The 13,932-nt window shown below is 45.0% G+C and overlaps 1 protein-coding gene across 5 annotated transcripts in view; it reads right to left on the reverse strand.

The window, feature by feature from the left end:
* GRIP2 (glutamate receptor interacting protein 2) overlaps positions 1–13,932 on the reverse strand; it is a 1,278,809-nt gene that overhangs the window by 60,921 nt on the left and 1,203,956 nt on the right. For all 5 annotated transcript variants that reach the window (XM_069643409.1, XM_069643410.1, XM_069643412.1 and 2 more), the window contains exons 19-20: positions 11,177–11,359; positions 6,709–6,859 (exon numbers count right to left, since the gene is read on the reverse strand). In XM_069643409.1, the coding sequence (XP_069499510.1) occupies positions 6,709–6,859; positions 11,177–11,359 (334 nt within the window). The remainder of the gene's footprint in view (positions 1–6,708; positions 6,860–11,176; positions 11,360–13,932) is intronic.

Genomic DNA, 13,932 nt, shown 5'->3' on the forward strand with positions numbered 1-13,932 from the left:
GAGCACAATGCAGAATAAAGTGTGCAGTTATTGGACTATACGAAATTCAAGGTGTGCTTTAAACTTCCTTGAGTGGGACTACATCTCCCATACTTCTAGACACGTGGGTGCGTCAGCATGTCTAAGCCGGTTTGTGAAGAGGCACGTGCCGGGAGCTGGATGCCTTGCTAGGTCACATTTTCTAGTACAGTTAATATACTTCTATGCTCTGTGACTTGACCATTTATCACACTTTCTATACAAGTAAATTATGGGCCATCCAGAAGCTCTTTCATTACTTTTGGCTGCTAGGAAAGCCTTGCGTGAAGGCTGCTAGGAAAGAGATACTTGAATGAAGCTAAACACCTCAATCCTGCGACTGCTAACTTGGGACCTACCATTTCTGATACTAGTCCCAATGTGTAGCCTTTAGAGTCAGCTAGGAGTTTCTTTTTGGCTCCCTCATAGAGCGATAACAAATGAACTCAGTAGGTCTACCAAGGCGGCCAACAGTCCTGCTACCACAGCAACACTTCCCTTAACCCCTAATGCTATAATCAATCGTCCTTTAACAAAACAGACCACTCACATATTCTCTGAGCCTAAAAATAAGCTTGGCAAGATAAGTAAGGGCAAGGCTCACAAACTATGACAGCTGCTTTACTGAATACGAGGTTTATGAAGGTCCATACAATTCACATACACAATTATATTCTCGAACAAGACCTGGACTTGATGTGCCTTATTGAAACCTGGCTTCAAGACGGGATCCTAGAACCCCCACCAAGACCCCCATCAAGTTCATGACAAGACGGAAGGCCAGAAGAGCCCAAAACCACCCACTCTATTTTGGACGAATCCTAAATGCACCAATGATCGACAAATACTCTAATAGGTACCCTCTCAGTTAGACATACAGACCAGGTGCGGTACAAATCTATCCATGCATGGGTGAAGAGCCGAATACTATGGTCAGAGACACCTATGTGGACAGCCTGAACTAAACACAAAGAAGCCATGTTGCTGACGTTATTAGAGACACCACAACATAGCCGCGTTAGACATGAAGCATATGTGCAGTCCGCACTGCACCACAAACACAACCAAATACATGAAGAACGTGAGTGCACAGTTCTATAGTTAGAGGACAGATGCACAAACATACTGTCTTGCTTTTATTTTTGTCATTAGCCTAACACGGAAACCGCAATGCACAAGAGTTCCTGAACGAGCTTGCTGATGCTTAAAGCCAATAGTCGCGTGGACATACAGGAGAGCATGTGGAACCTGAGCAAATCATGTATAGCTAACCTATAGGGAATGTAGTTAAAAAGGGACAATGCAGAAACCGCATTATAAGGATTAGGAAAATTACAGCAGGCCTCAAATCACTGAGCAGGAGACAAGCTGAGCCGATTCAGGCTGGCCAAAGAGCAAGCTGTGTGAGACATGACCAGCAGCCAAGGTCAAGAGATATGAAGACATCCCAATCCGCAGACGACAAAGGGACCAGCTGCAAGGAAACAAAATAAATACTCATAATTCGGGGCTGCAGAGCTCAATTTTGTGGTCTCTAAACACAAGGTATAGCCAAGTGAAATAATGGACAGTGATCAGTGGTGGGAAAGAGGAGCCGATCCCAGGCAGCAAGACACTGGCTGTAACAAGTGTTGCGACTAGCAGGACATGGTCTTATAGGCAAAGGTGGTGTACACAAGTTAAAATACAGACAATCGTTTGCATCACCTTGAAAAGGTGCACAGTGAGCCGACAACCATTTTGGGTCCCAGGCCTGGGGGCATCAGCTCTAGCCAATCACAGTTTCGCACTCTAGGGGTGGCTATCAACAGGCAAGAACCAATTGTAGGCCCACTACTCTGCAACAATGTATTAGCTAGTAAATTGGGGATGGGACAGGCCAGCCATCTGACATGTGAGAGCGAGTAGAATAACACAAATAGGTACCCATATAGGTTATTAGACTCCTGACGTCCAATCCCACACAACAATAGGTTTTTGGAGAGCGGCACAAGTGATGACGGAGTAGTGACGTGTTTTTAGAACAAAACTGGCCTGCGAGCCAGGAGAAGCTGTGACGTACTGGAATTCACCTGTGTTCTTGTATCAATGTCGGTTGGTTTTGTCTATAACAAACCGCAGTTTGAACTTGCCATTGACAGAGTTCTCCATGTATACTGGGGAAGGGAGTTGGGCCCTCCAAATCCTCAGACTTCCAGCATCGCTCTGGCATACCTGGGAGTCTGTTCCCAACAAGTTGGTAGCAGAGTTGATGGTTTGCTGCGCCAGCCCGGTACAAGGTTGTCTCCCCTGCCACAGAACCTGAGAGGCTGCAGGACCCTTGCATATTTGGAGAAGACAGGGACATATCTGTTGGAAGGCCATCAGGAGCCAGCTATAAAATCATCCTGCCTGAATTCAGCGAGGCCTCTAGGAAGATCAGGACAGGGAAGTGAGCACCTACTGGGGTACACGGCCGCCAAGCGGCGCCAGCAGACCAAGGAGCGCAAGTATTGACCCAGTCGACCAGCAACTATGGGTGTGAGAGAGGGTATTGAAGAATGTTGTGGAGTATTGGTTAGTATTGTCAAAGTATTGTAAAGCATTGTCAAAGTTAGTAGGGACAGCAGTGGAGGTAGATGTCCTTTTCTGTGTTTAGGGCACATTCGGTTTTAGAGGTAAACTGTTCTGGTGAATAACGTATACTATTGACTAGAGGACACGGATGACAGATGTTATGTAAATAGTGGATCTCTTGTGGGTTGAGTGTTTTAGCTTGAGTTATAGATGACAGTATCCCCATAAGGTTTAGCGAGGGAGCTGGCCTAGATTGCGGAGGGTGAGTCGACTTGTTAAGTCTCCTTTTAGCATGCTAGGTGCCGCAGAGGGTACAGTTCGATCGCAAGAGAATATTGGTATACTCTGCCTGGAGGGAGGAAGACAGCTCTGAGGTTTTTGTGTGTTTTGGGTCATGTATTAGGTGGGAATGCTGCATTCTCCTTAGATGGTGGTCACTGGTACCAAAGGGGGTCTCCCCCTCCCATGAGATCCACCCGCCGAGTACCACCCTTGGGGGGACTACAGGGTAGCAGCATCACCACCCTGGCCTCATGGGAAAGGGGATCCACCTTCAGAAGAAGCGACAATGCCTTGGGATTAGTTACAACATACGTACATGTTAGATAATCCAGGTAAAGTAGGGGCACTGCTTTGCTGGAGTCTTGAGGGCAAGATAGGGGCATCAGTGCAAGAGAGAACCAGCTGCTAGGGAGGCATTTGGGGGACAAAGTATTCACAATAGTAAACAAGACCATGACGTTTAGGGTTCTCTCCATGGAGACTAATCAGAGGCAACTAGAACTTAAAGGCTGAACTCTTGAGCACAGCATTGAGTAAGCCACCAATAGTGCTGCCTACCCCACGCACCACCTGGAGGAGGACGGCTAAGGGGGGTTGTGCAAGGGCTGCATAGAACGTGGGGGTCTAACTGCATTGGTGAGTTTTGATTGCCGGAGACAATCAAGAGTCAAGGGTGCAGGAATAGGTGCCGCCGCCGCTCCAACAGCACTGAGAAAGATACTCTGAAGTACCAATGAATCCGGAATGATGAATGTCTTTCTCGCTACAAAAGATGGATGAACAATCTTTCAAATAAGTGATAATTATAGTAATTTCGTTGAACAACTTTCCAGGCCATTGTTTATCATGCCAGGCCAATTCAGAAGGGGAACAATTGGGCTTGATCCCACCCCAAAAGGGGCAGACCGGCACACACTGCTAGGCCAGACATCGGCATAAGCCCACACCACCAGATGAACGTCGGGGTATCCCTTCAAGTTATCATTTAGACTATTGCGAAGGGTAAAGAGTATATGAAAAACAGGGCTGGTCCCACCCAAACAGTGGCAGCCCAACCAAGCTCAAACTGCTAGGTGACAGTACGTGTGCCTGTCATTTTAGGCCTAGTTTGTATCTCCCACATCAGGCTCAGTCAGACCTAAGCACGGTTCATAAAATCTACTGGGAGATGGGGACAAATCTTCTGATGGCGCTGTACAGTGCACCTTGCGCCATAACTAGGTATTCTTGGAGCGCTCACAACAAGTTTTTGCATCAACAAGGAAAGTTGAGGCCCAGTGGAGCACATATATCAGCATGAATTTAGGGTAAACATATGAGGCATGCAAGACTGGCAGACAGTCAAACAAGATGGAATCCTAAATAACGTGCAAAACGAACGTGCATTACTAAGCGAAAAGAACGGTGGCCATAGGTTTGGGAATGGAAGTGCGGCGCAGTCAGTGAAATGTGTCTCCAGTGAGGTAGGCAGGTATGAGATTCTAGAGTAAGTATGACAGCTAAACTCATGACTATTTGGAGTGAATATTGACTGGTCAGTCCACGGTGCAAGTCTAGTATCTCACACAAAGGATGGAGGACTTGATGGAACGGGAAAGCAGGGAATGGTCAAGCAAGAGGCATGTCGTATTTAGGCCTATTGTGAAAGACCTGGCCTGTAGGGGACTCATGGTGTACGATGGAGAGAAAACCTCCATCTATTTCAATCACTGGATGCTTGAATATCCTGTGCTGGCAAAACTAGAAGAGTAGACTTGGTTCACATGTGAAAAGCTACTGAGTGCATTTTGTGAGAACACTACTTTTTTCCGCTGAATCACAAGGTGGGCCTCAAATCCTAGTTATATTATATTGACCGAACATATGCTTTCACAAGGTACATGCGAATCTACTCTCAACGTATATAACCTCTAGGGCCTTGGATAGACAGAATAATACTTTTATTAAAATAACACTTTCATTTTGTTACACTGATGCCATGAACGTTTCCAGCATACATTTGGATCCAACTATGCTATCAGAAATTACAGCAGGTTGAAAAGGGGGGCTGGAGCAGACTGAGTGTTCCTAGGTCTGGAAAAGATCTGAGGCTACAACCAAAAGACCAGGGGCTATAGCACCCTCAGCCACCGACGCCTCAGCCACCCAACGCCTCTGTTTTCCGGACTCACACAATGATGTTGGTGGCTGAATACAAGATGTCTGTGATAAGCCAAGCATAATTGATGTTCAGTTTCTATTTTACATGTCAGTAAATGTAGCAGAGATGGAATGAGTCCCGGGTGGGGGGGATTTTGGGGGACACTAGAAGATCAGGGAGAGAGATGAACGGCTGAGAACACAATCTGATGTACTGCATCTAACTGACGAAGCGTAGCATGAGGGCCGGCACCATAGTTAACATGATCCATTCCAATTGGTTGGTACTTATCCAATAAGCTGGTTCTTTCTGTAGTCAGAGTTTCAGAATCGGAAAAGCAGAACTACGAATCACAGAATGCAAAGGAAAAAAAAAAGGACTGGAAATGTACCTACAGATTGGAATGGATCATGTTGGCAACTATGCGCCTCTAGCCTGGGTAGAGTGCAAGATAGTGAACTATTGCAGGTAAACACATGCATGACTAATCCAACATGTATGGACAGTATGGATATTCCATATGGCAACACAAGAGGCATCCAGATGTAACTGGGCTCCCCCACTGAAGATTTAGGATGAAGATCTAGAGGTGTGTGCACAATCTATATTAAAACGCCCCCTTAAGTGGACAATAAAGCGCACCACTGTGATCGAATGAACAGAGAGGATTTGGAGTCTCTAGTATCAGCGATTAATTAAACTTCAATTACGCAATTTGAGGTGGAGCAAGAACCTTAAACGAAATTATGCTGGTGAGAAATTTCGAGTGCATGGGCGGGACAAGGACTGATATGCAAATGGTTATTTCCCATCTGTGAAAGGTACAGTGAGCAAAAACCGTGTGCTGCAAACTCATCTCAGAACAGGTTATCATGCCGTGTTCTTTCTGGAGAGGAGCGCCTGCAACCCTTTTTTTGAAATATTTGAAAGGAACTTGGGGTTGGTCACCCTGAGTTACCTGGGGGCAACCAGACGTGGACTCCCTGCTCACTGTGCTCAGAGAGGCACAGTTTCACCTCACTGATGAGGCCCAACAAGGCTGAAACACGTGTATGGGGTTGCTGGTGGTACTCTTGTTCAGAGAGGAATTGCCATAGCATTTCGATGCTGGACTGCCCATGTGGGCGGGACAAAGCCTGATATGCAAATGACTATTTCCCATCTGTGAAAGGTACAGTGAGCAAAAAGCGTGTGCTGCAAGCTCTCATCTCAGAACAGGCTATCATGCCGTGTTCTTTCTGGAGAGGAGCGCCTACTACCCTTTTTTTGACATATTGCACGACACAACTACACAACCCCAAATATTAGCTCAGGAACATAAATGACACAAACGTTTTGTGCTGTAATGATGTAACCAACAACCGTGTACAGGGCCGAGATTGTGTGGACTGGACAACAAGTACTGTGAAATATGATTTGAAACACTGAATACAACATTCAACCATGAAATAAGTGCAAGAATGAGCAACACATTTTATCCTTTTCCTGCAGGTTTGGTGCACATTAATCAGGGTCTTTATTTCACAATCGTGACTTACTAAACCCATTCTGACACTCTTGATACATCCGTTACATATTTATTACACATTAATGCATGCATGGTTAGTGCTGTGAAGCGTTACCAAAAGCACTATGCACTAAAAGCGAAAAAGGCTGCCTATGCAGTATTACGAAACACAGCCGCCAACCCATGCCCACCTCTCCCTTCATACCTCATTGGTTTTTCCCAGTCATCTTCCGTGAAGCTCCCATCCAGGAAGGGGTAGCTTTTTCTGTGCTCTGCTGGAGGAGTGTTAGTCCTCTGTCTGGGTCGCCACTCATGCGGATGCAGTGCGATTCCGACTGCCTGATGTACGTAGGTCGCTAATGAAATGCAAGCGAGATTAGGTTAGGCCGTTCAATGCTCCCCCAACTCTTCAACGACACTGCCAGATAGGGCATTTGGTGTTCTGATACAGAGAGCACCCATTAAGTTCCTGCTACACATCAGCCTGCGTCGTATCTATATAATATTGTAAAGGTTTTAGGTAGGTCAGCAAGTGCTACACTTAGACAGAACTGTGAATGTTAGCATGTTAAATGTCATATAATCCACTAACCAATATAAGCTCAAACTCTCTGCATACTTATCTCACTCAAAAAACTCACAACCATCTCTCGCACAACAAGCTGGACGCACTTCACCACAACACCACACACGCCGCACCAACAGCACACGTGGACGGACACCGATCCAATACTCGCACCAAAGCTCAGCACCCAGTGCCTACCAAGTTGAAACTGCCAACAGTACACCACTCCTCTCACTATCCTACTCCCTCTTCACCTTACTAACCCATCCCACCTTCTCTTTTACAGATCCGCCAGAGCGCCTGGGGACTATTTCCGTTGTGGATGGTGCACTATATAAATACCATTAACATAACATCTGACCGAAGGGTAATTATCAAAACATTTGGAATGCTGGCTGTGACATTCTTAATAGGGCAGGAGCTGGCGTATAAGCAGATCTGCAGCTGTGTCGTTGCAATGCCAATGCTGCCCAGGCACGGGTAAGAAACCACCAACGTAGTTGCTGCATCAGTCCCACAACAAGCAGCACAGATGGTCAGAAGGATGCTGCGTGTTTGCATGCAATACTATAATGGCGTTCTAGACCACTGTGCACCGTGTAGGTTACACGAGTCTGGTGATGCAGTTTTACATTTAATGCTCACCCACGAAATACAACAGAAGACCAACAACATGGAATTCCGGACATGTTTAACATCACACTTAAAATAAGGATCAACAAATCTGAAACATTAGGAGTACCCAGTATGCTTTTAGAGTAGTTCCCTCATCAGCAGTGATATACTTGGTGAAGATGTTACATATCACATTTTAAGGGGATTCAAGCTCTGACAGTATGAGCTATTCTATCCTGAAGAAGGCTAGGTGCTATGGAACAAGACCCCAATGAGCCGAAACTTTAGCCGATTGTGACCCTGCATTCATTTTTCTGACAATTAGCCTTCACAAACACAGGATTGCAGACATGTAGTCCATGCGGATAGCCATTATTTACATGATCTATTTCACTGTGTTATATTTATTCCACTATTTTCATTTGTTCCATTGGTTTATTCGTTTATTTATGAATTGTGATGAATCCTCAGATGCCTTCCCTTTCTCTTAGGGGGAGCCCCTGGCCATGGGGCCAAGAAGGTGAGGCCGCTACCCGATAGTGCCCATGGAGGTGGTCCTCAGTGGGAGGATCCCATGGGGAGGGATCCCCCTATGTGACCTGGGACGACTCTGGGAGAATGTGGTATGTCCATAATACATATCAACCTATCGCACCCTCATACCCTAGCCACAATACACTAGTTCCCCATACTTTCATATACTTGTGTAAAGTAGATCGTCCTACCCTTGTAAGGACCACTGAGACCAGGAAGATTAGGGACTAGTTGACTGAAGTATGCTGGAAAACTGGGACGAGGAAGAGTCCAGCAAATCCAAAAGAGATCAATCATACTGGGACTAAGATGATGTGCATAGCCATGAAGAGTGCTCCATGGACCCTAAGTCAGCAACCCAGTCTACATGGACATGGCAAGATCATAAAAACTATTAAAGGACAACAGAAGAGACGACGCAGCAGCCAATCAGCGCAAGATGCAGATAAACCCAGGAAGAGCAAAGGAGAAGCTGGCGAGGCCGAGGGAGAGCCGAGAGCAGTGTGCGCCCAGTATTGGAGGAATGCCGGGACTCCGTTTGCCGAAGATGCTGCTGAAGTCTGGCAGAGACAGTGAAGCTGCGGGACGAGTGTGGTGGTCAAGAGTAACGCTGACACCATCCAGAAAGAAGAGCCTGAGACCCAGCAAGGACCGGCAACCTGAGGCGGAGATGCCACGCGGGGAAGGAAAAGTGAAAGAGGACCACGGCAACAACCGGCCGAGCACCAGACAAACACTGAAGGTAACAGGCGATGCTCAGGGACCGGCAGGGGCAAGGTAACTCTGGATGAGACGACCCGGTACAGGTATAATGAACCAAAATGCCTGCACCTTCGTCGCAGTACTTGGCAGAAGAATTTGTCAAGTCCACTGAGGAGAGAAACCAGGGTCTGACACACAAATAGAAATTGTGATAATCAGGAAGCTGTTCATCCCCTACAATACAGTACTTGGCAGGGGACTATACCAAGTGTGTTCAGAAGGGAAACCTGGGCGAGGGACCCAAATCGAGATAATACTGCCTGGTAGTCTATAACATTGTTAGAAAAGCCAAGAGAAGGGAGTAATTCTCTTGGCATTTTGAAGACCCAGAGAAAGGCCAGGGGAAGGGATAGCCCCATCCTGGTGGTTGTGAACATTGTGTGAGAAACCCAGGGAGGGGAATCATCCCCTTGGCATTGTGTGAGACACAAGAAAGACCAGGGGAAGGGGAGTAATTTCCCCTAACATGGTGAACTGCATGGTAAAATCCAGGAGAAAAAAGTTGTTCATTCTGGTGCTGTGAAAAGTATTAAGAAACTTGAGAAAGGTTAGGGGAAGAGGAAACCATCACCCTAAGCTTGTGAAGATTCAAGACTTTCTTTTTCCATGTGTGTTGGTGGAACGCTAAGTCAAGAGAGCTTTTGGGACTTTATGTCAGAACTTTTCCTTTTCATGACCTGAAAGTGAACTATTGTTCGTCATTCACAAGAACAGAGCCATTCTTCTCGACTGACAAAGACAACCACTTTATTTAGTTTGACTTCCAGTGTAAGGGAAGGAAAGAGGTTTTGACAACGGTGGTTTTGGATGTATATCCTGAGAGTACTTGGTATGCAGTTGAGGCCTCTTAGTAATAGGGACTGGTTGAGGTTTCGCTTTCATTCTGCACAATAAGGGTTTATGACGAGAGATGTGCCACCTGTGTGTCATTCTCCTACTTCTACACCCGTAAAGTATATTCACCTTTTTCCAGATATTAAAAATCAGTTGAATAGAATATTTGATCGTGTATATTTATGTGTGCCAGGAGAATAGAATGTTTTTTGTATTCTAGGCCACATCAGCTTGGCCATATAACAAGTGTCATCAGTTGCTTCTCCCTCTTTAAGAGCTTGCAGCCTTGCTTGCCCCTAGCTCGTTACTTTGAACTAACTGCACACAATCTCTTACACAGGCCCCCCGGGCAGCCAGAATGCAGACTCTAAGGCCAATTACATTGCTGCACACATTCCACTGATCTCTCAACCACTGCACCACACCCACCATTAGAATGCAGCCACCTCCACGCAAACTGTACTGGCTGCAAACATACAGAGTGCATCCAAGCACTATATGCTACCCTACTCTCTCCACTGACCTGGAATACGGTCCCCAAGGTAATTTAACCGACAGCATTTTGACATCGTACCAATGCTATCAAAGGCGCTATACAATTGTACAATGACATAACACACAAACCAAATATCTGAAGCTTTGCTTCTGCAAGGCAGGCTTTACTTATAGTTATGGCCCACAAGACCAAGGTTAATACAGGCTTAGGGACTTTAACAGACGGTGTAGCCTGGGCGGAAAAGGAGGGCTATAAACCTATTTATTAGTAACCCTGGACAGGCTGTAAAAACCGTAACGGACTGAGGTCTGACTGAAATTGAAAGCTTGGTCAACAAAACAGAGCCTGGACTTTAGCCAATGAGACATTGGCACGTCACTCCCAGGGGGTACTAATAAGAAAGAGGCTAGGTCATAAGGGCTTTGTAGACCTGGCAAAAATGCTAGAATTAAAGACTCTGGTCACGTGTCCAAAGCCCTCCCCTTTCCATGTAGCATCAGCTTGTGTCTTGTGTGTGTAGGCCCTAAACATCTGCTAGCATTCATGATTATGGGTGGGAGCACCTTTTAGGGCAAAGTGTTTTTGGAATGGTGTTGTGGAACTCCTAACTGGAAGAATTTACAGTATGCAGTGTTTCATGCAGAAATGCACCATGCATGGTAACAACCCATAAAAGCTGCATGCAGCAGTTTCCATTGCATTGAAATCTAGGAGCTCCGGAATGTGGTGCTTGCATGAAACCATTAAAGTATTTTGCTGAACTACTCGGTCTCCAATCAAAGTGGATATTCGTTCCATCAGTGTAAAAGTACTGGATGTCAGAGAACCTACCTGGGATTTTTAGAAAAATTGAGCCCTACCCCTCACCTTGACTTCCGTATCCTGTGTCGACAGCAGAGCCATCCCAGGATTCCATTGCGCTGTCCACACTGGGAATGGGGGTGGAATAGACGTCAGAAAGCTTGGTGGTTTTTTGCGAGTCAGCAAGATCATCCTCGGGGTCACTAACTTCCCGCTCCAGGCTCCCAGATGCCTTCTGGGTATGCAGCCCTATAAATAAAGAGTTTACGTTAACGAGAGCTAGAAAGGTCAACAAGTCCTTGCAATAGCAAATTAACAGAGTAATTGCCTTCCCACTAAAATCACAGCCCTGCGGGCATTATTTCTACAAAGTTAATCAATTACACTCTCTGTGGCTTGATTTCTACAATGTTGATCAATTTCAGCCCTCTGCGGCATGATTTCTACAAAGTTGACAAGGATGAGTGGCAGCATTACTGCATAGTAGAAGCATAGTAGGGAAGCCTCAATGCAGACACTGGCCATTGCGCTTTTCCAAATTACTGCATCTGGGAGGTGGTACAATCTACCAACCAAATATAGTGCATATAAGTGTTCAACTACAATAACTGCACATGTTCCTTTATAATTCAGACAGAACATTTAGTGCATATACCCTTATATTTATGAAAGCACAGGCCTCACTACCGAAACACATCACTGCACATAGAGCAACACATCACAATAAGTCAATGTTGTAGATCCCGAAATGGGGCACAATTAGAAGTTCGTTCACAATTTTTTTCGGGGGTACAGCTGAGCAAGCATTCAACTGAACTCAGAACCACCTCAATCTTCAGGGATTTCAGAGTTTCACAAACCTACTGAACCTTTAAAAAGTTTGGTGACAGTTGCGGGGGTGACAAAGGTTTCTGTAAACACCAGGTTGTAAAGTTCAGCTACTTATATGACAAAGTGTTACAGGGGATGCAAAATTCCTGCAGCTTTTGTGGCAATTGTTTTTTTTAATTAATATGTGCTTGGTTTAGTTCTTAAACCTTACATTTATACATATTTGAGTAATGTACATTCTTTAAAAAAAAATAAAAAAATCTTTAATACTTTGGCTTATTCATTATTTAAGAAATACAAGTTCCTCTTTGATTCTTTTGTTTTTTATTCGATTGTCTTTTACGCTTTTATTTTTCTTTTCCCAATCTTCTCAATTTGTCTCATAGTGAAATTAAAATAAATAGTTGCTAGCCAGAAAGAAAGCATTCAACAACTACCCACTGAAATCTGGATTATTGCACCTATTGCCCCTTCGCCCTCCGGTTCTCCCGTCATTCAAGATAAAGTAATCCACGGCTCTCAAGTTTCCCATTGCCTTGCAGTACTGTTTTTGCTTGGAATTCTGGGGTTTATAGTTTTCACAAATTTAAAATTGAAAAGGAAAAGCTACAAGTCCCAGAATCCAAAGTGAAACAACAGGGCTGGATAGCTTAATACATGGCTAAGGTAAACTAGGGAGGTCTGTGATAATATGGGGCATGCACACATTTTGAAGTTACTTTATTGAGCCCACAGAGCGCAGCTTCTGCTGAGGCTTCAATCAGCAACTGATGAACACCTCAACAATTCCAGAACGTCAAGAAAGAGAATTAGAATGTGGAGCAGGGCAAGTAATATAAACTAAGTAATATAACTAGACATAACATACCATCCTCCTCAAGGATAGAACAGCACCAAAAGGAACACTAATTGGTAAAACAACAAATTGTCCAGCTGTTCGGAACTGACCACAAATTGACCCTCACATCACCTTGACAAAGGTGGTAAACACAAAAACACACTGTTACTGTACACAATCCTTCAGAAATCTTGGGCCTTCCCTCACCCTTCCAGCAACTCTGATACAAACAAGACCATCAGTTGTGGTTGCCCCACTGGGCCCATCATTTACTCCTTCCCCCTTTTTCTCGGTAGCACCTGCAAACACACCCTCCTTGAAAGAAGCCAGTCTGCCCATTGACCAAAAACACCTCCCTCAACAATCACCACACCATTACATTCCATTCCTTACAGTCGTATTTCTTTTGGGACTCAAAAATGTACTTTCACAACATTTGGGACCCAATCTGTTTTTTTATTTTCAGGACCAAATCACCAACCATCCACAGTGATCCTTCACACCATGGCACTCATCAACGACTCTTATGAGGGTCCTGACCCTCTCTCACCACCATTACTTTCTCACGATCCACCCAAACAGGAACCGCTGAGCCCATCCAACCAGGGCATAACTTTGTTCCTGGCTCACGGCCCTTTAATGAAACAAAAGGTGAAACTTTTGTCACCTAGTGAGGGGTGATGCAATATCCCCAAATCAGCGGTCTCAAAACTGCATGCCACAACAACACAGCTCTCAATACCAATTGAATTCCTCGCTTGATTAATCTATTGACCCTCTCCACTAGGCCATACGCCCTGGGGTGATACAGCACTGTGTACATGTGAGATATGGAATACTCTTACAGAAAAGTCCTCATCATTTGAGGAAAATTCTACACCATGGTCAGTAACCACAATTCTGGGAAACCCTTCTCTAAAAAACACTTTCCAAAAATCTAACCAATTCAACAGTGGTTTGCTTCTCTTTCACACTACCATTCCACCCACTGAGTGATAATATACCATAACAAAAAAATATTTAAATTCATCTCCTAAATAGGTCCCATCACATCCACAGCAATTTTCTGCCAAGGCTGGGTGGGCACTTCAACCAGAATCAACAGGGTTTCACACACTACCTTGTTCTTGTCGCTCAACAACCACTCCACAAT

Source organism: Ambystoma mexicanum, chromosome 2p (assembly GCF_040938575.1).
Source record: "Ambystoma mexicanum isolate Mex_15411 chromosome 2p, UKY_AmexF1_1, whole genome shotgun sequence".
Taxonomy (NCBI): domain Eukaryota; kingdom Metazoa; phylum Chordata; class Amphibia; order Caudata; family Ambystomatidae; genus Ambystoma; species Ambystoma mexicanum.